The sequence below is a fragment of the Ostrinia furnacalis genome, unplaced genomic scaffold (assembly GCF_004193835.3).
Source record: "Ostrinia furnacalis isolate ACB-3 unplaced genomic scaffold, ASM419383v2 OfSCF3832, whole genome shotgun sequence".
Taxonomy (NCBI): Eukaryota; Metazoa; Arthropoda; class Insecta; order Lepidoptera; family Crambidae; genus Ostrinia; species Ostrinia furnacalis.
The window spans coordinates 172,628-194,619 of NW_021134071.1; the positions used below are offsets into that span (position 1 = coordinate 172,628).

Sequence of the window (21,992 nt, forward strand, 5' to 3'; positions counted from 1 at the left end):
AACTACCTATCAAAACAAACAAGACTCCTTACCATAAAGGTCAGTTTCGCAAAGAGGTCAGTTTCGAACAGATGTCATAATAAAAGTTACAATTATCAATAGATCCCTGTTGACGTAACACTGCATAATTCAGTATCCCTATGAACGACAGCACATTAAGCTAAATATCGTCTTATCTGATAGTAAGCAATTGCGGACGAATGTCCAATGAGCCGCGGTTGAATTTACAATATTATCACAATAATGCTTCAACCACACCAACGCGTGCAAATCGCCATCGCCGGCGCGATCATAGGCCAATGACAGGTCGCGGTTGGTTGAAGTTTAACTCGTAACTTCATTTCAATGGCCCCGGAAGATACCGTTAGATTTTAGTGGATAGGCCCCACCCTCCTGGCGTAGAGTCCCACATAACTCTCTGGTCGATGGGGACGGTCTTATAGTCTGACGTGCTGTTGACTATACCAGCGGTTCCTTCTTCTTCTCAGGGAAGTGTCGGTGGTGCCACGCGACGTGCGCGTGACGGGTGTATGGGCGCGAGCGTTCGCGCTGCGCTGGCGCTGCGAGCGCTGCGAGGCTTACGCTTTTCTCGTCTGTGCGAGGCGACCAGACGGCTCCAGCAAATGTATTGACAGGTAGGTCAATACCTGACGATGAGTGGCAGTGGGCAGGACATAGGCTGTTGGGGAGCAGATAAATTCTCGAGTAGCGACCACGGGCCGAAAGACGTAGTGTAAGTAGGCTTCAAGTCGGTAGAAGCTCCTGGAAGTGGGTAGCTCAGGACCGGACCTTTGTTTTTGTACAAAAGTGGATGTCTTTTGGTTGAAATGATAGAAAATACAAATAAAAAATAACTTTCTTCGTTACTTTGAATAGGTGTACGTACTGTCGCACTAACTAAAATTTTGCTTATGAAAAAGAAAAGGTGACAAAGCTTATCAAGATCTGTGTTATTGTAATACCTATAACTAAGACAATAAATGATTGATTGATTGATTGAATGTAGTGTAAGTGTAGTTAATAAGATGAACTTTACATTTTATAACTTTCTTCCAGCTACAACAACTCTGCAACAGTGGATGGTTTGGACCCCGAGACGGAGTACGAGGTAGAGGTCCAAGCTCGCATCCCGGGCCGCTCGACCGGCGGGCCCTTCAGCCTGCCGCAGTCCGTCACCACTCTTAGAGAGGGTAAGTGATCTTGCAAATTTAGGGTTGCCAGGTCCAAAAACACAAAAGCCGGTCTCTGTGCTTCATTTGGCTGGACATTTTACCCTAAAAGCCGGACATGCGACGGGTGCAATTAGTGAGCTCGCGAGTGACTACTATCATCATCGGTTGCCTAACGTCCTGATGCGTGCGTGCCTTATTCTGTGGCTCGACTTTCGCCTGGCGCGGTAGCCAAATAAAAAGCCTAACAAAAGCCGGACAGGCCGGACATCGGTTATTTTGGCCGGACACGCAATCAAAAAGTCTAACTATGTCCGGCTTTATTCGGACGCATGGATATTGATAGAGGACTAATTTCGATGCTTAGGCCTCAAGGTGGATTACTAAGTGGGGGTCCAGGGCCGGCCCTTTAGCCAGCCGCAGTTTGTTAACACGCTTCGTTTGAGCCGAAAGACGTCCACTGCTGGACAAAGGCCTCCCCCAAGGATTTCCACAAAGACCGGTCCTGCGCCGCTTGCATCCAGGTACTTCCCGCGACCTTCACCAGATCGTCGGTCCACCTAGTGGGAGGCCTGCCCACGCTACGTCTTCCAGCTCGTGGTCGCCACTCAAGAACTTTCCTGCCCCAGCGGCCATCAGCTCTACGAGCTATGTGCCCCGCCCACTGCCACTTGATTTTAGCGATTCTGCGGGCTATGTCAGTCACTCTGGTTCTCCTACGGATCTCCTCATTTCTGATTCGATCACGCAGGGAAACTCCGAGCATAGCACGCTCCATCGCTCTTTGGGTGACCTTGAGCCTTCTTATGAGGCCCATAACACACTTAGAGAGGGTAAATGGTTGTGTGTAATGATAGACAAGCAATTTCAATGGCTTGGACCCCGACGTTGATTGCCAGATAGGGGTCCAGGAAGGTACGTTTTATGAACTACGACGACGAAGCTCCCTCTACCCGTCTAAGTACATCACATCTGATGGAAAGTGATGATCAAGCCGAAGTTTAAAAACGAGCTTTGATGAGATTTTACCACAGAGGAACTGCTGTCTAAGTTACCTGTGTAGTTATATGTTTTTTTTTAAATGCATTGAATTTTATATTTCTAGGGCTCTCCCCTCCAGAAGGAAAAGGCCTACCCACTAAAAATCCACCATCTCTTTCTCGTTGAGCATCTTATCACTAGACCATAGAGGCGATTAAGTTACTCGTAACTCTGCATGACATTACTATTTCGGGCGATAATAAGCGTAATACTGATTCGAAAGTTGATTGACTCTGACTCCTAACATGTTCTTTTCTCTTGTCTCCAGTTCCAGAGATGTTCAAGGACCTAACCTGGCGCTTCGAGAACGCGACAGCAGTTCGAGTATCCTGGAACGCAGCGCCCGCCAAGTACTCCGTGTCCTACAGCTCCGAGCTTAACGTGCCCGTGGAAATGTGGGACTCCATCGACACCGTGGGCAACACTGCTTTGGTAAGCACAGCAGGGCATATAGTACGTAGGATAACCAACATAGTACGCAAGGCACGACCAATACGACCTACAATCTTTCAAGAAGAGAGCGTACTTATAACTTAAAGGCTGGAAACGCACCTGTAACTCCCCCGGGGCTGCGGGTGTCTGTAGGCGGCGGTAAGAGTTAACCATCAGGAAATCCATGTGATCGTTAGCCTCCTGTCCCATAAAAAAAATTAAGGACGACATGAAGTTTGGAGAACGCGACAGCAGTTCGAGTGTCTTGGAACGCTGCACCAGCCAAGTACTCCGTGTCCTACAGCTTGGAGCTTAACGTGCCCGTGGAAATGTGGGACTCTATCGACACCGTGGGCAATACTGCTTTGGTAAGCAAACCATGGATTCATAGGATAACCAACATACTACGCAAGGTTCAAAGGACTTAACCTGGCGTTTTGAAAACGCGACAGCAGTGCTCGTGTCTTGGGGGGCTTCTCCGAAACGCTGTTTACGTAGTTTCGGGTCCATCGGTCACCGTTGCTCATGCTATCATTTCGCTTTACGTGAGAGGGATGGCAACACTCGAAACTTCGGATTGTTTTTCGGAGTTACCCTGCTGCAATGCCGCGCCTGCCTATAGTCTGGTCCGGGAGCACGTAGAATTTTGTCCAATGACCCCAAGCTACTGTTGCTGTCACGCTCGCACGCTCACTGCGGGCGCCCGTCGCACAGTCGCGACCGCAATATAATTACGCGCAAGCGATAAGGATGGGTAGCTTGGGGTCATTGGACAAAATTCTACGTGCTCCCGGACCAGACTATAGTATTCCGTGTCTAGCTCAACTGCTCTGGTGAGCCTTAACTGCTATGATTGTTACTTTTACAATAAGCTGCACCACACATACAGCAAGCGGAATATGATGCAAAATCGCTAAACTCAAGTGCCCAAGTGTCAGTGGGCGAGGCACATAGCTCGTAGAAATGTTGGCCTCCTGAGGGTACAAAAGTTCTCGACTGACGACCACGCACTGAAAGACGTAGTTCTACACTACTAGCGTAGGCTAGGCAGGTTCGATGGATTACAGACCTGGTAAAGGTTGAGGAAAACACCTGAACTGAATGCAGGGAACACAGAAATAGTCGCTGTATATTGAAATTTTTGAAATTGAAAAGACCTGGATGATTTCATGATTCATGAAAAATGTCATTAGAACTTATAAACATTTTTTTTCAGATCACGGACATCGACCCCACAAGAGACACCTACGTCATGGTGACGAGCTACGACCCGCACGTGTACAGCCCCATCAAGACCATACCGGCGCAAATATCAGGTATGAGATCTTATTAATATGTAGGGTCACGCCTCTAGCGTAGTCCACAACGACGAATTGTGTCCCTTTTCCTTTATTTACTACTAGCTGACCCGGCGAACTTCGTACCGCCTTAGCGTAGAGATTTTCTTAATATTTTTTTCCGTAAGAACCATCCTTGGACTTCCACAAACATTTAAAAAAAAGAATTATCGAAATCGGTTCAGCCGTTCACACGTGATGCCGTGACAACGCGAAACGGGTTTCATTTTTATATATATAGATTATGTATCCACAAAAATCCTATCCATTTCAAGTGTCATTAAAGAATAAAAGACCCAATCTAAGCCCAAATCCATCAATTGCATGCATGGCCTTTGATAGTGGAGACTAAATAACCTGATGATGTTCATTAAACCGTACAAAAGTGTCGGACATTACTCATCAGTCATCATCAATAAGTCGCCACTGTAGAAGCACCTCAATTCACCAGATGCGTATGAACTAATCGGCTGGTTTAGAGACGCTTATTCATCTTCGTTCGTTTCAGCCGTAAGATGTCCACTGCTGGACAAAGGCCTCCCCCAAGGATTTCTACAAAGACCGGTCCTGCGCCGCTCGCATCCAGGCACCTCCCGCGACCTTCACCTTCACCAGATCGTCGGTCCACCTAGTGGGAGGCCTGCCCACGCTACGTCTTCCGGCTCGTGGTCGCCACTCAAGAACTTTCCTGCCCCAGCGGCCATCAGCTCTACGAGCTATGTGCCCCGCCCACTGCCATTTGATTTTAGCGATTCTGCGGGCTATGTCAGTCACTCTGGTTCTCCTGCGGATCTCCTCATTTCTGATTCAATCACGCAGGGAAACACCGAGCATAGCACGCTCCATCGCTCTTTGGGTGACCTTGAGCCTTCTTATGAGGCCCATAGTTGACCTTCATTGGTTGGGTTTTTGTGGCGGTCAAGCTGTAGATGCTGGCTACACAGGAGTTGCAGTGGTGGGAACGAGAGGTGGAAATAGTCCCGTTCTAAGAGCTCGTTCTAATTGACCAGTAAGGCTAGAGTAAATTAGGGATGGTGGACTTCAGGCTAAAAAGACTATGACTTATGTAAACTCTGGTATAAAAAGTTATTAAAACGCTCTTATTTTTAATGATTTTTTTTTATCGACAACGAGGAAGCTCTTAGCCTGTATCTCACCCGATGGTAAGCAATGATCAAGCCGAAGGTGGAAGCGAGCTTCACCCGGAATCCTCAACCACGGAGGAACTGGCTATCTTACCTCTAACTGCCGGAACACAACAATGCTGTTAACATTGTTGTTATGGCAACAGACTTAGGTAAGATGGTGGTAACTAGCCAGGCGGACTTAGAACAAGCCCTACAACCAACCAAACCTCTGCGTTTGAAGCAGGTGGTCTTACCACTAGACCACAGAGGCGGTTTAATGAAAAATATTATTATTATTTATTAAACGTGTAATTCCAGAAGCAAAAGACCTTCAGTCTTCGTTCACCCGCTCGGGCGTGGAAGTGCGCTGGGCGGGCGGCGGGCCGCGCGTGGTGCGGTATTCCCAGAACCTCACGCACTCGCTCGACCTCTGGCCCTCTTTGAACGCCACCGGATCTAGCATTGAGGTAATAATGTTCGGATTTGTTTTACTATTGATCTTTGTAGATCTTTTTGTGTAAGTGTGTAAGTTTGAGGGAGTTGGCAGCTTATTTTCTAATTAAATACCTACAAAGTTTATAGTTCTGTTGCAACTATACAAAGTTTCACTTCTTCGGGGAACACCCGAAACTTGCTTCGTCTACGTAGTACCGAAGTAAGTAGTAAAATAAAACTGCTATAATCGTAAAACTACAACTTCTTATGTGTTTTGTTTTTTTCACGCCAAGCAAAGGTGCTTGGGTTACTAATTTACGATTGGCATAATGTACCTACTTACTAATATGTCCAATCTAACAGAGGAACTGCACACTGGAACTGATATTATCAGCGTGTGTCGATGGAACTTGTGTCTAACTGAACTTTATGGTAGTGTAAGGCCCGATTTTCACTAAGGCGGAGCGGAGAAGTGTTTTGAATAACCAATCAGATTTCATTATAACCATGTCTCTTCTCTACTCCGCACAGCTCTGCTCCGCGCTGCCTTGGTGGAAACCGGGTCTAATCGGTGCTTACTTAACTAAAAAATATGTCGGTTCTGCATCCTTTATAACAGCGTCATTTTTTTTTTTTTTAAATTTATTTTTTTATTTATTATTCATTATTGAGCAATTACATATTTGATCCAAATAGCGTCCTAAATCCTTTTAAGGTTTGTCTAGACACTATTGTTCTCTATACAAATAAAAACAAACGTTTTAGTATAAGCATTCACAACACTTTCAGATATACAAAATATTATTTTAGCGAGTGCGCACTACGATGACGAAAGACTCGACGTTCGATCGCGATCGCAGACCGGATTCAAGCTTATTTTAAGATACCTTTTATAATAATTACAAAAAACCTTTTTGTCCCCAACAGATCACGAACCTGGACCCGTCCCTGCCCACGTACGTGATGGTGGCGGCGCCGGGCCAGAGCCAGCGCAGCCAAGTCCTCACAGTCCCCAGCCGGCCCGTCGAGCCGCCGTCGCTGTTTCTAGGTATAAAGATCGTTCATACACCAAATATTACCACTGTATAAATAAATATCTATATATATAAAAGAAAGTCGTGTTAGTTACTTCGCTTATAACTCAAGAACGGCTGAACCGATTTAGCTGAAAATTGTCAGGGAGGTAGTTTAGAGCCAGGAGAAGGACATAGGATACTTTTTATCCCGTTCGAAATTAAAAAAAGTCTGCTTATTTATTGCCATTAAGGCGGAACAAAGTTCGCCGGGTCAGCTAGTTACTTCTAAAATAAACCTAAGTATGCTGTTGATTTCAATTTTCAAGTTATAGTCTGGTCTGTGAGCACGTAGAATTTTGTCCAATGACCCCAAGCTACCCATCCTTATCGCTCGCGCGTAATTATATTGCTGTCGCGACTGTGCGACGGGCACCTGCAGTGAGTGTGCGAGCCTCACAGACCGGGCTTTAGAAACAAATTTATCCTTCAGACCACAACCTAAGACGAACGCGAAGTCACTTGTGTATAGTTCCAAAATACTGAACTGTCCTATCCATGACATTGACAGCGGGGCGCCACCGTCAATACCGGATAACTGGTTCCGATTTTTGCCATGTTGGAAACCATATAGTTAAACGATGGTAGCGCCCCCCTGTCATTGAGTTTGGTGGGACAGTTCAGTTTAGGTCATCTTTACCTATATTCCTTGAAGGAGAACAAACGATATCGAGATACAATTCGGCACACCGCCATCTGTTGATAAAATTTTGGACTTGTGTAACGTAGCTTAACAAAATATTATTAACTGCCCGGAGTTGGATTTTTCAGTCGGTAAATAAATGCAAGAACTTTTTACAACCGTTTCTTATTTTTGATGTTTACATAAATTCTAGCTAACATGAGTTTACAGTTAGTAGAAATAAATAAATAAGTATATCAAAACGCTATAACTTTAATTGTCACAACTTTGCATCGTTATTGATTCGATAGATTAAGCTACAGCCAAACCAACGCGTGCAGATCGCGTCGGCAATGGCGATTACTGCGCTTTGGTTTGGCTGAACGAGTAAGGCTTTACGAGTAACGGAATACTCATAACGGAATTAAGCAATTCCAAAATTAAGACCTTGGACAGACAACATAATTAAGGCATTAATTTGGCAACAAAATGTTATAAGTAGTTTTATGTGGAGTTTGAACTGTACCTAGAGTACATACTAAGGTTTTTTTTGTGCATATTTATGTAAGTATTATATTTATTATTATGTAAGTATATAATAATATTATTATGAAATTATAACTATTATTTATATATTATATTTTGTATTATTTATTTATTTATTGACGAGGAGTTTAAGGAACAGTTAGTAACTTTTAGTAATTATACCGATTGTTTCCAGGGGTGGGTATTGGAGTAGGCGTGTGCCTGCTGCTCATCCTGGCGGCAGCAGCGGTCTGCATCTGGCGCAAGAGGAAGAGGGCAGGCACTCCCTTGAGGTAAGTTGTTCCAAGTTTGCGGGTTCAATCTACTTGACTGTGACCATCAAGCGATCGTTTAAAGTACTTACAACTATAAATCTATTTTTAATGGTATCCTTTATTCAAGATCAATCACTATCTAAAGTCTGGTCGCCGAGCACGTATAATTTCGTCCAATGACCCCAAGATCCTATACCTATCGCTCGCGCGTAATTATATTGCTGTCGCGACTGTGCGACGGGCGGCAGCAGTGAGTGTGCGACCCCAAGTTACCCACTTGGGGTCATTGGACGAAATTGCTCGGTGACCAGACTATACAAGCATTTTTTTGCTTTGAGATTTCGAAATTCGTCCGATAGTGAAAGTTGTTGCATTTGAGCAGTGGAATCATCTCTTAAGTGAATGTGTGTTTAATCTGTTATCCTTTCATTTCGTTTTCATTGTTCTAAGATAATGATTGTTTGTTTCAGGGCCCGTCGAAGGCACTCGTCGGCGAATGATGACGACGACGAGGAAGCCGCCGAGATGAAGGTAGGCATTGCAATAAAAAAGAAACAGATCTGTATTTTGAAACACTTAATTCTGAATCTACCTACATTCAGTAGTTTTTGAGTATGCGAACAGAATCAGATACACAGTGTTTTAGTGTTTTCTTTTTTCCGATTATTTCAATTCTAGGATTCTAGACCGAATTCCGAAGCATGCCCATATTTAAGTCTTTTTGTGGTAAATGAAGCAAAATAGCTGTACCAACTTTGATCACGGATAATGACAACTGATCACCGTTAATGACAAATTTGATCACGTTTAATGACAACTGATCACGGTTCGTGACAACTGATCACGGTTAATGACAACTGATCACGGTTCTTGACAGTTTTGATCACGGTTAATGACTACTTTGATCACGGTTACTGACAACATTGATCACGCTTAATGCCAATTGATCACGGTTCATGACAACTGATCACGGTTAATGACAACTTTGATCACGGTTCATGACATATTTTTCACGACTAATGACAATTTTGATTACGGTAGATTAATGATAAAGACAGAAAGGACCAAATAAATGACTATCTTATATTAGTAGTGGTGAGTGCGTTAATAATCAGCGTAAGGTATTATGTGACTGTTTTCCTTCCCAATTATTTCAATCCTCGGAGTCTATATTGTAGTCAAAATCCCGGCATGTCCATATTTAAACATATTTTTGTGGTCAATAATGGCTGTACCAAGTTAGATCACTGCAGCTTATGTTAAAGACAAATAGGACCAAATAAAATGACTGTATCCTATATTAGTAGTGGTGAGTGCGTTAATAATCAGCGTAAGGTATTGTGTGACTGTTTTCCTTATGAAGAATGTTCACTAATTTTGTTTTTTAGCTTTCTGTATTCTCTGTTAAAAATAAAAAATACACGTGAAATAATTATTTCGATACTTTAATTAGTTTCCAAGATATTGAATTTTAAAAGTGCGGGCGGCGGCCGGCCCGCCATTTTATGCGCGTGACGTCATATTACAACGACTGGCTCATATTTGTATGGGTGGAATCTTGCAAACTGAATTAAGACCCACTTCCAGGCAACCGATTAAGCTGAAATTTCGCAAACACATGTGATTTGGATGACCATGCAATATTATGATGACATGGAGCTGATCTGATGATGGAGCTGGAAGGTGGCCATAGGAACTCTATAATAAAACGACTTAAATGCATCGAGTTTGGGCTCGTTCGTTTTGTATTGATGAGTATTTTAATTCTATATAGTAATCGGGGTCTAATGATGGAGCTGGAAGGTAATTCGCAATAAAACGACACAATCGCATCAAGTTTGGGTTTGGTTCAATTTTAATTTCTGTGATGGGTCTGGGTGTTAATATGTATAATAAGTTTGTATTTACAAAAAAAAAATATTTAAGTATGTTTATATCCGTTTTCTAGTGAGCGGACGCTGTGAATGTACGTCACACGGGGTCACGTGACCGTCGGCGGGACTCAATATTTAAGCGAACTTTGAATGCCTATAAAATCATAACTACTGGGTATTTTTGAATGAAATAAAAACTAATGTATTTGTAAATGTAAAAGCTTAACTGTAACATAGGTTTCAAGTGATTTTGCATACCTAGTAACATTCTCAATTATTGCAATACTGGGAGTCTATATTGTAGTCCAAATCCCGGCATGTCCATATTTAAACATATTTTTGTGGTCAATAATGGCTGTACCAAGTTTGATCACTACAGCTTATGTTAAAGACAAATAGGACCAAATAAAATGACTGTATCCTATATTAGTAGTGGTGAGTGCGTTAATAATCAGCGTAAGGTGTTGTGACAGACCGTGGGCGGGCGGCTGGCCAACGGGGGCGGCTCCAAGGACGCGGGCGAGCCCCTGCTGAATGGACACGTGCACATCACCGAGAACCCGGTAAGTGGACCTATCATCATCATCATGTTACTAAAGTCTGTTCGCCGAGAGTTGATAAAAAAAAATATCAGAGGTTCTAAACTCATTATTAATTGCGGCCCGCTAATTATTTTTGTCGATATAATGAAAAAGTTGGTAGATATAGATAATTATCATTATTATCTCTTTTAAATTTACGGGAATTATTCCGGTTAGGGCATACGTTGGGATACGGATCAAACACGTGGCGTCCATGTGTTGGATAAAAAGTATTTAATTATTATCAAGTGGCTTATAGTGTATCCCAATCTTGGGCAAAGCCCTACCCACTGTCATACCATTCATTTCGGTCTTATGTAAAATAAATCTATTCCGTTTCACACATTGCGGCCCGTTGGCCGGGGCGCTTGACGACAGCTGCGTGGCTCGTACCATGGTACTCAGTGCGCGTTGTGACAAACGACGCCCGCCATACAGAATGCGATAATTAAGCGACAGTCGCTATTGCAAGACATTTCATTATATTTGGGTCATTCTAAGTTAAGAGGTAATGTGTTGTATGGAGCGACGGCACGGCATTTTTTTAAATATTTTTACTTGAGTATACATGTGTTTTATGGAAACCTTTAAGTTGAAAATGTTTACAAAGTGGCCAGTCAATTTGTTGGTTTTTTCTCGTTTTATAAGCGACCAGGGTAAATACTCAGTCCAGGGTAGAGACAAGGTGCACACGGGAGGATACTTTATGGACAGGGAAGAGACATAGAGATACTAAAAACAGTGTATTTTTAGGAATCAACTTTATTTATTTATTTTAATTCTAATTATGAATTATTTGTAATCAGACTTCATTTTTTAGCAAACTTTGTTAACAAAAATGTATTTTAAGCCTAGGTACAAAACTTAAAAAGGTTCTTACTTTTACTTTCCATCAAAACAACTATCAATAGTCAATAACGAAATAAAAAGAAAAAAAACTTCTCTGTAACAGTTTTAAACTTTTCTTGTACATAAACAACCATTTGAATTGAGAGGTAACTAAAAAAATCTTTATGTAAAATTCATTAAAGCATAAAAAATCTGCCCTCTCATTTTTAAGTTATGTTAGGGTAGTTTTTTTAAAACCTGATCCCAGGAGATTAAAGAAACATCATCATCAATTCATAATCGTCATTTTAGCCATAGGACGTCCACTGCTGAAAATAGGCTTCCCCCAATGATTTCCACAATGACCGGTTGGTGGTGGCCTGCATCCAGCCCTTTCCTGCTCCCTTTATGAGGTCGTCGGTCCACCTTGTGGGTGGACGTCCTACACTGCACTTTCCGGTACGAGGTCTCCACTCCAGAACCTTGCTGCCCCATCGGCCGTTAGTTCCGCGTACTATGTGCCCTGCCCTTTGCCACTTGAGGTTGGCTTGATTGAAGACTTTCGTCTATAGACACTGAGGTATTTTGGACGAAAAGATGTTGCGTAGTTTCCTTCACAGAAACAGTGACTTTAGCATGTGTTTGTGGATAATCCAAAGTAGGTACCCAATTCAAAATGATGACATAACTCTGGCTGGAGTCACAGAANTTAAAAAAGGTACTTTTTTGCCCTTGCCATCGAAAGTACCTCTTAACTTAGAATGACCCATTTATCAACTCTCGGCGAACAGACTTTACACTATTATATAATATCTAGATGATAAAATAAGATGAGTCTAATAATTAAAAAAGCCTCCTCTCTTATATTTTAAATTGCAGCGCCCAACAGGGTCCTTAATAACTGTATTATCACATTGTAACACCTGTATTACTATTATAAATCTTTATAATAGTAATCATTATATTATAATATTTATAATATAATCAAAGATTTATAATAGCATCATCCTCATCATCATTAACGAGAATTTTCCCACCTCTCATTCCCACCGCTGCAACTCCTGTGTAGCCAGGAACGAAATATAGTCGACTTTTAAACACCCGTCAGATACGGGACTATTCCCACTTCTCGTTCCCATCGTTGCAACCCTGTATAGCCAGGATTCACAGCTTGACCAGTGTGAGTGTGTGAAGTATAACAGTCGATTTATAATCACGCGTTAGGTATATGGACGATCGCATTACATTCGGAATGAATTCAGAAGATCGTTGTCTGGTCATTTAGTGTACATTGCAGGAGACGAGCTTGTCTAATTTATCAGCCGCAAATGTAGGATTTGGCCTACACTCCCCAAGCTGGGCAGACGGGCTGGGAAGGCCTGATGTTCGCATACTAAGTGCGAGTGGAACTCTCACTGACCCTCATTCATCTATTTCTTTCCTTCCACTCTTTCTACTTTAGAAAACATCGTCTTCAGTTTCGGAGTCTTGAAAATTGATCTGTCGATAGAATTTTGTCATAAATTGTATCCTCAATTCCGCAGCAAACAAAAACACCAAACGGCAACATGAAGAAGGGCCGCATGCCGTTCGACCTGTCCCGCCTCGAGGACCCCGACAGCACTTTAGAGACGGTCCTGGACGCCGACGCGTCTGCGCTCACGCTCGACCTGTTGGACACGTCGCGGCCCCCCGAGCGGCCCCCCGAGTGGCCCCCCGAGCGGCCCCCCGAGTGGCCCCCCGAGCGGCCCCCCGCGCCCGAGGAGTCGTTCGCCAAGCTGCCCGACGACAACATGAACTCCGAGCTCACCCGCAGCGCCTTCCACACCGACAACAGCAAAATTCAACCCACGCTTCAACCCAACGGTTGAGGACCCCCCCGCCCCTCCCTCCCAGAACTACACGCGGGGTAGGCGGCCCCCGAAGCCTAACGGTTTCACGCGTCGATTCGATGAGATTGTACAGAACCACTTTTTTCTAGTTGTCCGACGGAGATACGATTAGAGGCTCGTTTTCGCGAGGATAGCTTGGCGTTTCGTTCCTAATAGACTTTAATTTAAGGCTGATTTTTTTTGTAAAAAATACGGGTATGAACCGATCGGAAATAGCTCCTGTTCCCACGCACGTTGAGTTATTCTCGCTTAAACCGCGTTCACACACCGCGATAGCGTCGACGTGTTGTCTGTTATTGATGATGTATATAGTGCCCGTTTTAGGCGTAGACACATGTATATAGAGTTATAGGCCTGAGATATAGCGTCGAGACAATAAAGTAGGCATGACGCGGTAGCCTTCGCGACTGAGCGTACGATTGTACATATAACTTATACATGTTGTTATACATATAACAGTGCCTCCGAAGTACACAGTACACATCTGTGAACACCGAGATACAAATAGTTACACAATTAGTGCAACATGATCGTACAAAATATAGACCAAAATAAATCCAAACACCTGTAATTACCTAAATTCACATATAACACAAAACTATTTATTCATGTTGATAAAAATAATAATATATTTATTTTTTTCTATTATTATTTTTTTGTTTACTTCGCTCAGTTCTTAGACAAAGCCTCAGAAGCTACATTATGTTACCTTCACACTTACATTCCAGAATTTTATATATTTAACACACTATATCTCCGTACCTATCTGTCTGAACGCACAGTTTTTTTATATATCCCTGTTATAGTTTTATTAGCAGTTATTTTTACACTCTAACATTACACAAAGTTGTTTCATTAGATACTTAAAAACCTAAGAAAAAGTAGATAGCATAAAAGTAATAATATGTAATTGTAAAAATAATAAAAATATATAAAAAAAATAATTTATTACAACGAACTACTGATATTAAGAAACGTAAAATAGTTTATAAAGAAACGTTATCGTTATTAGAAAGTTACTAAACGTTATTTATGAGCTGACTTTTTCAACTTTTAAAAGTTATACTTTCTTTTAATCTAAAACTTAGGCCGTTCTCACACTAGCGTTTGCTAAGCGTGCGCGTTTCTCGTGCGTGTAACGGGCACACACGCTTAATTTTTTGTCGGCAAAATACATTATTTGTGAATAAAATGCTTCAATCTTCTTTAACGTCATCTTGTGCATACGGAAATTGATTAAAGTTAATTTAATGCAGGCCAATTTCAAATCCTGTATTGTTTAGCAGAATACCGACTTAGAAACTGTTTTTCCCGTTTGTTCCTTTTTGTGTCTGATTGTAATACACGTGTTGATGCTTTTCACACGTTTGAAAAACGCTAAGGCTTGCCCAGCGCTAGTGTGATCGGGGCCTTACTTAGTTCGTTGTTCATTATTCCATATCACAATATATCTACCTCATCACTTCTCGTTGTAAGATTCTTTTAGATGTTAAAATTTAATGTTGAGACGATTATGTTTCGTGTACTTCTGCCCATCGACCTGTGCGTAGGTAATACTGCTCGATACGGCACTTACTGGTTAATTAGACATATTTTAATTTATTGTTAGGACCCTAAACTATAATAATATGTATTACAGGCATTTCCATTAACGAATTCTAGAGTTTTATCCGTAAAATCAACATTAGCACAAACATTTTTAATATTGTATCTACCTAAGGTACTTTCCGCCTATATAATTTTGGGTTATATATATAAAATACCGATTATACACATCCAATACTAATTCGCAACGAATTTAAAATACTTACGAAATAATTTTCTCTGTCTGATAATAATCTGATAATTTCAATATTGTACTATTGTTGATGTTACATTTAAAATATCAAGCAGTTTAACCGTCGGTTTATTTCCTTTAACACTACAAACAAGTAAATATAGTAACAATCGATAAGTATTTATATAATTTTGAGTTAAATAATTTTTGCACCTAGGTACAATTATTAATAATTAAGTTTTGAAAGAGCTAAGTGTTTTAAAAAGTAATAAGATGATTAAAGTTGTCTTGAGAAAAATATATAAGTACTTTTTAAAACACTACAGGCCGCTTGTAAATATAATTATTATAAACGAAGTATAAACTCAGTTTAAATTTAAAATTAAATGGGAAAACGCCGACATTGTACCTGATCTTCAATTACACTAAGTTAACTAGACTTAGGTGTAGTGTTAGGTATTTTGAAAGTCTAGAATTTTATATTTGACGCTAGGTTTATCACAGGGTCTTACATTTGATTCTGATTGCGGTGACTCGACGGGTAAGCTTGTGTTTTATATACTTTTTTTACAATAATTTTATGCAGTATTTTCCGCGTGTAAGAATTTCGCTGTTGTCTTTCTTTGTGTATTACTAACATTTTAAATTACCCCATTCTAAGGACTAACTTCAGCCAAATATTATGATAATATTAAGCACATTTATAATACTGTTTCACTTTTGGCATGCGAGTAAATGTTTCTCATGTAAATTGTTGAAAAATAAGGAGTGTTGACAATGTTGATGATGAAATAGATACGTTACACATTAATGTTCAAGTACCGTGTAACCTGTTAGATTTACACACGCGGCTCATCAGTCTTAACAACTCGACCTCAGTACCGTCTAGGCGTCTCTATGTCCCACGGAATAAGAGCGATCTTTGCAGTGCAACTGTTACACTTGATGTGCCGTCGTTGTACTATACCTATAGACTTGTAGTTATTTTATGACACATATTTTTGTACCTACTTGTAAGTGCAACGTCACACGTTCACTCTAGGTTGTGTTTCTTTTTATATTTATTTCAATCAACGTATGGTATCAAAGTATCAGTCAACATTTCTTGTTAAATATTTTTAATTACTTGTGAAACCATTTCCCTATAATTTACTTGTGAAACCAAAATGCTTATTGTCGTCGCAATAACTGATACCTGAATTATGTACAATGATTTTTGTAATTTATTGATACGCGATATTTATTCAGTAGGATACATGCAACCACGATGCATTAAGTATATAATTACAGCATGCCGTATTTTGGTTAATTTATCTTCCTCGGTTAATATAAGTTTTAAAAGGTGTATAAGTAATAAAAATTTTAACACCAATTTTTGACCAAACGTTAGAATAATTTAGCCAAAATATGTGCGTGGATATTTTATATAGCATAAGTTAGGTAACGTTTCTGGTAATTGTACTAAGTTTATTAGTATCTACAGTTTTTATTTCAATTTACACTTTTACATTGGCTTTTCCGTCCTTGGAGTGAAAAGTGAAAATTGAAAGCCTGATGTTGTGCCTCTCTTATTATTTGATATTACATTGCGCAATATAACAAAAAATACGTAAGCAATTAATTCGCTAAGATTAACTTACCTTTTTATATGGCACATTTATTATACAAATGGCAACATTGGCAACTATAGGTGCTGGAATTGGGACATTTAAAAACATTAAAATAGAAAATTTATTGATGCACGAATGGACAGAGGAAGATTATTGTTAAAAGAAACTAATATTTGTTTGCGCTGTGAAATGAATAATACTGAAACAATATTTTTCAGCACCTGAGTTGCCATAACTTCAAACTTTACTCCACACTCTACGCGGGTAAAACCATTCCACTTTACAATAGCCCACATTTATTATTACCACACATTCCATAATCGGCTGCAATAGTATTCTTACGACAGTTAAATTTTGTAAATATAATTGTTAATTTATTTTGTTTTACTCTACCTTTACCGTATGCTTACAATGTAATGTTAAAGCAATAGCATAGAGATTTATTTGTAGTATTGTTATGTATTTACAAAGATAATGTGCATGAAGTTTTTACCACACTTATGTATACCAATCTGAGCATGTAATATTTTTAATCTGTTTTTTAATATTTTACAAAAATGATTTGGAGTTTACCTTTTTTGTGTTTAAAAATTGTTGGCAGCACCGCTTCTTTGTTTATTTAGTTTTTATTCGCATTTTATTTATATGTCTATTTTCTATTAAAAAAAATAAAAGCAATAATGTTTAAATTTTAAAGTGATTGTTAAATTAAATGATATGAAATTTGTACAAGAGAGAAGAATTTACCATATTTTAAACCACTGTTATAGAATAATCTCACTTTGATATTAGGTTCGGTTTAGTAATCTCACTCTTTTGCCTTTTGTAATAAGGCTCTATTTGGTGTGATGACGATTTACCATGTACTTAGAATAATGCGTCCAAATGTTTTCTTGTAACTGCTTATTTTGGTATTAACACGAGTTTTGGTTCGAGTCTCAATTGACCTGGCATAAATATGTTGTTCCACTTACGTTCATAACTTGACCATTTTCATGCTATTGGTCTACTTTGTGACGATTATACATGAAGTATAAAAGTTACAAATAGTAATTTAAATATTTAAAAAATCTGTTTTAACATAATAAATAAATATAAGTCAATTTATTAACAGTTATATTGATATGTATAAATCAGGGGACCAATACGACCTCTGTAATATAAATATACCTAATTTCAAATTGTTTGTTTCTTAAAATCGTTGCAAAGAGCCAATAGCATTGTATAAGTTAAGATGTTGTTGTGTAAATTAATATAAAATATTATCGACCAGTGTGGTGGCTCAACTTTGAATGTAAGGTACCTATTATTAGCCACAAACCCTGATAAAATGAAATATTTGTATTAAAAAGTTGCTAAAACGAAACTGGGGTATTTTAATACTAGAAAAAATATTACAGTACAACCGTTATATTATACAAATTATATTGGAGATTGATCAATATAAATGGAAGTTGAAAAGTAATTTAAACATTGGAGATGTATTAACAAAAAAAAAGTTTTAATAAAATCTAAATATAAAACTTATATTTTGTTTTAAAATATTCCAGTTTCGAATTCGTATGTAAGAAAATCATCGGAATGTGACGTAAATGGGGACATGCTAATTCATTTTTGTTTTAATTTCATCACCTATAAAAATGGTCAATGTTATACAGAAATTCTATATTCCCCAACTGGTTATAAAATTTACAATAGTCAAGCTTCAATAATTATGTATCATATTTTTTGAAATTATGAGTATGATTAATTATTTTATACTTGCAGTAATACCTACCTGCTTTTGTTATAAGTTTGCATTTGTTTAATTTATACATATTGATATATAATATTTGTGTGTATAAAGTTATTTTCCACTTGGAGTTGGTATGTCCCCGCTAACGATATTAGTTATATTTATAATTGAATCTACCTCAACCAAATTACCCATTAATGTTGTTTGTAAGTGTTCTTTTGAGTCTTATAATTACTAATAATTACTGAATTGTAGTGTTTTTGATAATAAAGTTATAATTAGTTCCAACTTATCCCATTTTGATATGGTAATTATTGTTACCAGAATATTGAATGTGGTGGACTGCCGATTGGTATTGTCGTGATCGGATGATATTAAATTTGAAAGCATTTAAATGCTGTTTTATTTCAAATCATAATCCCCTATATAAATATTCCATTAATCACCTTGTAAAAGAAATGTTTGTAAAATTTTAGGCAAAATTTTAAACTTATCTTTCGTAATGACTGTCTGGTGGTCTATTCCACGCTGATCACCTGGATTAGATCACCCAGGTGACTTGTGTGGTAGATCCAAATGTTTCTGTCAATTATTTAAAAATACTACCCACCTTTCGCACTAAGCGCTAGGTACGTTATCTACATCTTTTTATATTGTGTATCATTTTTAGGCAAACTCGCTCTACCATAGATCTCACATACACCCACATACATTATATCGGGAGCAAAAGTGAACAAATAATTTTACATACCAAGAACCATTACAAGAATAAAGAATTGTACCAACCGAATAAAACGCTCAAAGAGTGTATAATGTTTATTCAGTGCTTGTTCCTTAGTTGCACGAGCAGGCTCTGTCGGCAAAGGCTGGAGACAGCGCCTTCGTCGCGCCGCCTCAGCTTGGCAGCCAGTCGCGCCAGGCTGAACCGCGATCGGGACCTGCCTTCGCGACGGCCGCCGCCCACTGGAGATACATTTGTAGGTTAGAAGACCAGAATATTGCTTCAATATGCTTCAATATGCTTCAATACCTACGCAAGTAGGTAGAGTTACATTTGAAGATTTCTTGTTTGATCATGACACCGTTGATTGGTGAGTTGACGACCCTAGTTGCTTGGATTAAAACGTTACAGAAGTCTGAAAAGCTAAAAACTCTACATTAAAAAGGTGTTAGGACCAAAAGCAGTAGGCCTAGGATGCGCGCCGCGATAAGCGGTTATCACGCCATTTTATCGAATTTGCCCATACATGACGTTGACAAAGTATATTACGGCGCGCATCCTAGCCCGGCCGGCAGGAAACTAGAATTTCGTGATTCACGCTTGATTCACGCTAAAGCCTCGCACACTCACTGCGGGCGCCCGTCGCACAGTCGCGACAGCAATATAATTACGCGCGAGCGATAAGGATGGGTAGCTTGGGGTCATTGGACAAAATTCTACGTGCTCACGGACCAGGCTTTAGTAGATTTCCATGTGGTGAAGACATGCAATATAATGTAGTAAGTAGTTACCTTCAGCAACCCTCTGCCAGGCCTCTCGGTCTACGTTGACCATCCCGGTGGAAGCGCTCCTGCCCAGGTTCGACTCCTGCGTGCTGGAACTTTGAGATTCAGTGACGTCACTCTCACAGCTTATGCGGCTAGATCTGATTGTTAGAAAAATAATGATAATTTCTCGTATACTAGTACTAAATGTTGTTTCTGTTGAAAAGTTGCAGAACCAATAGAGTTCCACATAAAATTGAATTGGATGAGAATAAGAAAGATAAATTACCTGTCTCCTGGCCTCAAATCGCTGGTAGAACTAGTTCCATCTTTCCTCATCGGCACTGGAGAAGCAAGAAACCGTTCCCTAGCCGCTCGGATCCTCGCTGCTCTCTCCGATAATTTGGCTGCTGCAGCTTCAGTTTCAACATAGCTTGTAGGAGAAGCCACTGTTGATACAGACCTCTGATAGCATACAGGGTCAGCTGATATCAACTTCGCTACACTTGGGACAATAACGTCAGACATCTGCCTCAAAACTGGCAAAGGGTTGGGTAGTTCTCTTGAACATTCTGGAAGATTTCTCGTCAAATCCGGCACAATAGTATCTGTGCTTGCTGTGGTACATCTGATAGTCTCTTGACTGCCTTCGATTTTCTTGTGATTTAAAGTAGCGGTAGATTCCACTTTGGGCTGTTCGGGGTGTAAGGCATTAGCGCTATGGGATTTTAAAACGCCATCCATGCCAGTGGTAGGAACGGGAACGAGACGTTTTTCCACCGATGTTTGGTCACGTCTGGATAGTTGACATGCACTCGCTGACTTCTGAACTTCTCTTTCGAGGAATGGGTTATTCCTGTAACAAATTATCCAGATAACAAACCAGCGAATATCTTCTAAGTAGGTAGTAAAATTTAGTTAATAACTGACCTAATGTTCACCCCTACGGGCATGTCAGGAGGTCGCCGCCTTTCCGCCGTTGGTGATCGCCAAGCAGGAGAAGAAGCACCACTACTATTTCCAGATGTATGACCTGTAAAACAATGACTCCTCATTAATAAGTTTTGCTAAGTAGAAAAAAGTAATACGAAACTCATCAAGAATTTACCGTCTTCGTTGATCTTCATGTTATACCGTTGAATCATGATACGGATAGACGGAGCAGTTTCTTTTGGTTGAGGCTTCCTTTGCGACGAAGGAGATGATGGCAAGGGCGGCCTTGTTTTTGGCCTCTGATCGTCTATATCTTGAAGGTCACCAGAACCCTTGGATCTACTATCAGCATCTTTTTTGATCCTACTCGTTTTAGTTTCCGATTTCTTTTTAGGCTCATTTTGGTGACTAGAGTGCTCCATCGAAGGTGTGACTTCAGCTAAATCTTCTACGTCCAATGGTATGACTGCTCTTGGTACTGACTCGCCACTACGAACTACAGGTGAAAATATTTTTCTTGTGGTCTTAACTATTACTTCTGGTGAGCCATCCCGAGGTTCTGGTGCTTTTAGCTTGAGGACAAAGACCTGGAATTAAATGATGAATTGACATTAATTTTACTTTGTTTTTCTTGGTTTTATTAAAAAAGGTATATAATATTATAAGCTTACCTCTCCTTCAGAATCAGTATGATAATGTGCCATTGGCGGAGTTCTTGGTCTTTCAGATGCCTTTCGTGGCCGTTTTCTTCTTCTTGGTATTTCTACTGTAACTGTATCGACATCTTGCTCCGTGTCACTTTCTGAAGGTTTGGATTGTTCTCTTTCTAACCGTGCTCTGGATTTTGACTTCTTTTTACCATTGGATTTATCGTTCTCCCTCCGTTTGTTATCATCTTGAATTTCTTCCATACTAGACTGTTTTTCCTTTATGGGACTTATTTGTTTAGAGTTCTTTGAAATAACCCCTTTACTAGTAGATGGCACGTCTTTATCTATCTTTTCAATCACAGTTTCTTCATCAGCAGTATCTTTGTCTTCCCTGAAACGAGATGAGCTTCCTCTTTCTATTTCTTCAATTGTCTTCCGTATAAATAAAGCATCTTCTTCTATACTAGGTTGGCGGATTATTTTTCTTCTATTGCTCTTATCAAAGTCCTTTGACTGTGGAGTAATATTCAATTTAAATTCGTTTACATAAAATAGCATTATTATCCACATTAATATTTTATTATTCTGAAT

The 21,992-nt window shown here is 39.8% G+C and overlaps 2 protein-coding genes across 2 annotated transcripts in view; one reads left to right on the forward strand and one right to left on the reverse strand.

Annotated features, from left to right (window-relative positions):
• The window catches only part of LOC114358269 (neogenin), a 34,024-nt gene extending 19,604 nt beyond the window's left edge, over positions 1 to 14,420 (forward strand). Inside the window, exons 12-21 of the mRNA XM_028312182.1 lie at positions 489 to 635; positions 1,057 to 1,190; positions 2,479 to 2,642; positions 3,859 to 3,958; positions 5,425 to 5,573; positions 6,469 to 6,589; positions 7,958 to 8,054; positions 8,507 to 8,567; positions 10,384 to 10,473; positions 12,864 to 14,420. Of these exons, the coding sequence (XP_028167983.1) occupies positions 489 to 635; positions 1,057 to 1,190; positions 2,479 to 2,642; positions 3,859 to 3,958; positions 5,425 to 5,573; positions 6,469 to 6,589; positions 7,958 to 8,054; positions 8,507 to 8,567; positions 10,384 to 10,473; positions 12,864 to 13,190 (1,390 nt within the window). The 3' untranslated portion in view covers positions 13,191 to 14,420. The remainder of the gene's footprint in view (positions 1 to 488; positions 636 to 1,056; positions 1,191 to 2,478; positions 2,643 to 3,858; positions 3,959 to 5,424; positions 5,574 to 6,468; positions 6,590 to 7,957; positions 8,055 to 8,506; positions 8,568 to 10,383; positions 10,474 to 12,863) is intronic.
• Positions 14,421 to 19,136: 4,716 nt separating this feature from the next.
• LOC114358270 (uncharacterized) overlaps positions 19,137 to 21,992 on the reverse strand; it is a 36,938-nt gene continuing 34,082 nt past the window's right edge. The window contains exons 11-16 of the mRNA XM_028312183.1: positions 21,423 to 21,914; positions 20,927 to 21,338; positions 20,749 to 20,851; positions 20,108 to 20,674; positions 19,846 to 19,979; positions 19,137 to 19,296 (exon numbers count right to left, since the gene is read on the reverse strand). Coding sequence (XP_028167984.1) covers positions 19,154 to 19,296; positions 19,846 to 19,979; positions 20,108 to 20,674; positions 20,749 to 20,851; positions 20,927 to 21,338; positions 21,423 to 21,914 — 1,851 coding nt within the window. The 3' untranslated portion in view covers positions 19,137 to 19,153. The remainder of the gene's footprint in view (positions 19,297 to 19,845; positions 19,980 to 20,107; positions 20,675 to 20,748; positions 20,852 to 20,926; positions 21,339 to 21,422; positions 21,915 to 21,992) is intronic.